Source organism: Vipera berus (genome assembly GCF_964194415.1).
Source record: "Vipera berus genome assembly, chromosome: Z".
Lineage (NCBI taxonomy): Eukaryota > Metazoa > Chordata > Lepidosauria > Squamata > Viperidae > Vipera > Vipera berus.
Genome location: NC_138205.1, coordinates 123182528 through 123186169, shown reverse-complemented (window position 1 = coordinate 123186169; position 3642 = coordinate 123182528). Strand labels below are relative to the sequence as shown.

At 63.2% G+C, this 3642-nt stretch overlaps 1 protein-coding gene across 1 annotated transcript; it reads left to right on the top strand.

The window, feature by feature from the left end:
• Positions 1-299: 299 nt before the first annotated feature.
• EN2 (engrailed homeobox 2) lies at positions 300-3441 on the top strand (the record flags this gene model as incomplete). Its single annotated transcript, XM_081343010.1, has 2 exons — positions 300-1148; positions 3125-3441. The coding sequence occupies exons 1-2, from the start codon at positions 566-568 to the stop codon at positions 3439-3441; spliced, it is 900 nt and encodes a 299-aa protein (XP_081199136.1). The 5' UTR covers positions 300-565.
• Positions 3442-3642: the final 201 nt, after the last annotated feature.

Below are 3642 nucleotides of genomic sequence, written 5' to 3'. Positions count from 1 at the left end.
AGAACCACCGCAGGGATTGTGCAGAAGCCTCTGGTGCGGCTCAGCGCTGCGCTCGCCGTGCGCGGGAGCCAGCCAACCAGCCAGGCAGGAGTTTGCTCCAGCCAGACCGATGGGGTGGCCTTGACTTTCCTCCCCCCCCTTGAAGGATTTCTCTACTGCTGCGTAATTTTTGCAAGGATATCGCCGGGCTCTTATCAACCCACAGGAGCCGGAGCAGGGGGCGGGCGGCCGGGCCTGGGGTGGGGGGGTGGGCGCGCGGATGTTTAGCCCTAACGATGACTACGTCGCTGGGCCAAGGACGCGGGAGGGGCCTGCAGGACTGAAGGGAGGAACCCTTTAATAGCGCCGGGAAGCAGGAAGAAAAGAAGGAGAGATCGCGGCCAAGCCGGGATCTGAAGGACCCGCAGCCCGAGGCGGGCGCAGGATAGCCGCCTTCCGCAGACCCGACTCTCCCTCTGGATCCCGCCGCCCGGCTCGGGGGAAAAGCGCCGCACGCCTGGCGGTCGGCCTGGGCGGGGTGCGTCGCCCAAAGGCGAGGGCAGCTTTCGGGCAACCGCGGGCCGGCATGGAGGAGAACGAGCAGCGCCTGGGCGACGGAGGCGCAGAGCCGCCGCCGCCTCCACAGCCGCCGGAGGAGGCCAGCAGTGGCAGCGACGGAGAGGCCAGCCGGAGGAGGGCCCTGCTTGTGCCCCGCGTGCTCCAGGCTCCGGGCAATCACCCGCCGCACCGCATCACCAACTTCTTCATCGACAATATCCTCCGCCCGGAGTTCGGCCGCAAGAAGGACGGCGGCGGCGGCGGCGGCAGTGGTGACAACAGTCCGGAGCCGCGGCGGCGGCGACAACAGCAGCCGCCGCCGCCGCAGCAGCCGCCGCATCTGCTGGGCGCCAGGAGTCCTTCGGCAGCTCCGGCCGCGGGTTCCCTGGCCGAAGGAGGCGACGGCGGCAGCGGTGACCCCAAGACTGGGATCCCCGCCAAAAAGGGAAGCGACTGCGGAGAGCTGGTCGGAACCTTGAAGTCCGGCGGCGGCGACCTGTCGCTCAGTTCGGATTCGGACAGCTCGCAGGCCAGTTCATTTCCCGGTGGGCAGCCTATGCTGTGGCCGGCCTGGGTCTACTGCACGCGCTACTCAGACAGGCCTTCCTCAGGTAAGCAGCGGCATTGGGTCTACTCGGTCACCCGCTCTCACGGATGAGAGGCCGGAGCCGAAAGCCGAGGCGCAGGAGAAGGAAGGAGGATGGCGGAGAAGGTGGTATTCCTTGAGCTGGACCGGGAGGGACTGGCGGCGGTGGAACACCCCCTTCCCAAACGGAGGGAGGCCTGAGCCTAAAGCTCCGCTCGCCAACCTCCAAGCAGCCTTGAAAAGCTTTTGTCACAGGCCTCCCTCAACACGGGAGTCTTCCCGCCGGTAGAAGTGCGTGGAAGGCGGCCTGTGGGAAAAAGAAAACCGGGCAGAAAATGGCAGGACCGTAAGCGAAGCCCTTCCTGCTCCGCCGCCTTCTTCTCCAGCTCCGCTCCAGCTGGGGAGCGCTCCTTGGAGCCTGGCGCTTGGCTGCGGCCGCCTAGCGGGCCCGGAGGCTCGCCCCCTCTGGGCCTTTGCGCCCTTTCCCTTTGCGGGTTCTTCGCAAGGGCGCTGAAAGCCATTCCGGGGGCCGGGAAGGGCGCAGGCCGCGAGAGTTTTGCGAGGGCGCCCTCGACCCGCTTAGGGGGAGGAGACGCCGCGAATGGGATGCGTCCCCCACCTCCGCGATCAGCCAGGGCTCCGCTGTAGAATGAGTTTGTTTGCCCATCTGAATGCAACCAACGAAATGTTTATTCCTTTCCCGCTTGCAGTTTAGTATTGATTTCCAAACAAAAATGGGAAGCGAAGGGTTTTTGATGAGAGCTTTCGTGCGGGGGATATTTGGGCACCCGAGCCCGAACTCCATTGTTCTCCACCTTCCCGCTTGGTTAAGGTCTCATTTTCTCGGGCCCCGATCCCGACCCAGCCAGGCTTCCCAGGACGCCGACTCGGTTGCCGCTTAGCCTTTCCCGTTGCTTCTTCCTCTTGGGAAATGCAAAAAAGGAAAGCGCGAGGAGTGAGGCTAGCGGGCCTTGAAACATCCGAAGCCACAAATCCTTGGCTCTTTTCTGCTCCCCCAGCTACGCGCTGTGCGAAAGATAGGCCTGCGGAAAAGCCAGGAGATCTTACCCCACAGAGCTTGGAAGGGCCCGCTCCGTCTTTGCGAGTCTGGGAAGGCCGCGAAGTCTTTCTCGTGACCCTGGGAAGCGAGAAAGGTTCGTTTGAACAGAGGCCGCGGCCCATGAAACCTTAGCTGATAGGTTCCAGAGCCGGAGGGAGGCAGGGGAGAAAAATAACGGGGTTTTCCCCCCCTCCCCACCTTTCCAAAGGCCGAGCGAAGCGGCGCACTCTCCGCTTTCTCCCGGGCTAACACGAGAAATATTTCCCGTCTTTCCCCCCCCCCCCCCCGCCGCCAAAAGCCCCGCTCCGAGCAATCTTCTGACAGGTCAGTCGGCCCCCTAATTCCCGGTAAAGGGGATTGCCTGTCTCGAGAAGCCGAAGCTGGCTGACCTGGGCAGAAGGGGGGAAGGAGAGCGCCACTGCGGCCGAGTTCTCGCCAGCCGCCGCCGCCGCTACCGCCGCGGCCCGGGAGTGGAGGGACAACGCCTGGCGGAGTCGGGCTTCCTCGGGCTCTTGCGGGGAATCCCCCAGATCCTAACGCGGCCGAGAGGTAACAAAGAAGGCAGGCAGACTCTGGAGGGACCGTCGGCAGAAGGGGAGCTAAAGCGCAGTGGCTGGCTGGGGAGCATGGGCCGGGTGGGTGCAAGCCTCGCTCCTCCCCTGCCAACGGGACCCTCAGCTCCCTGGGAGCCCCTTTGGCCGGCGGTCTCCCGAAGGCCGTCCTCGGAAGGGGTGGGGGGTCTTGGCTTCCCCTCTCCTCTTTTCCTCTGGCCGGGCGTCCAAGCTCGCGTCCCCGGAGCTGGCAAGGCCGACAAGAGGAACTGGCGGTGCCTTCCCGCTCACCCCTTCCCTCTCTCTTTCTCTCTCTTTCTCTCTCTTTCTCTCTCCTCCTCCTCCTCCTCCTCCTCCTCCTCCTCCTCCTCCTCTACCCGCGGCTCGCAGGCCCCCGATCGCGGAAACCAAAGAAGAAGAACGCGAACAAGGAGGACAAGCGGCCGCGGACGGCCTTTACCGCGGAGCAGCTGCAGAGACTCAAGGCGGAGTTTCAGACGAATAGGTACCTGACGGAGCAGCGGCGCCAGAGCCTGGCTCAGGAGCTCAGTCTCAACGAGTCCCAGATCAAAATCTGGTTTCAGAACAAGCGGGCCAAAATCAAGAAAGCCAGCGGCAGCAAGAACTCTCTGGCCGTGCATCTAATGGCGCAAGGGCTCTACAACCACTCCACCGCCTCGAAAGACGGCAAGTCCGACAGCGAGTAGACGGCGGAAGGGGAGGGGGAAGGCGGGGAGGGGGCCCGGCGGCGGCGGCGGCGGGGCTTTAGACAATGCAATAATTTAATGAAGATGCTGAAAAAAAAATGAGATAGATCTAAGGGCCAGTGTACAAAGATTATACCAGCATAAATAGTGGAAAATATTGTATTAGATAGAATTCTGCAATATTCTCTCTATGTAAATACT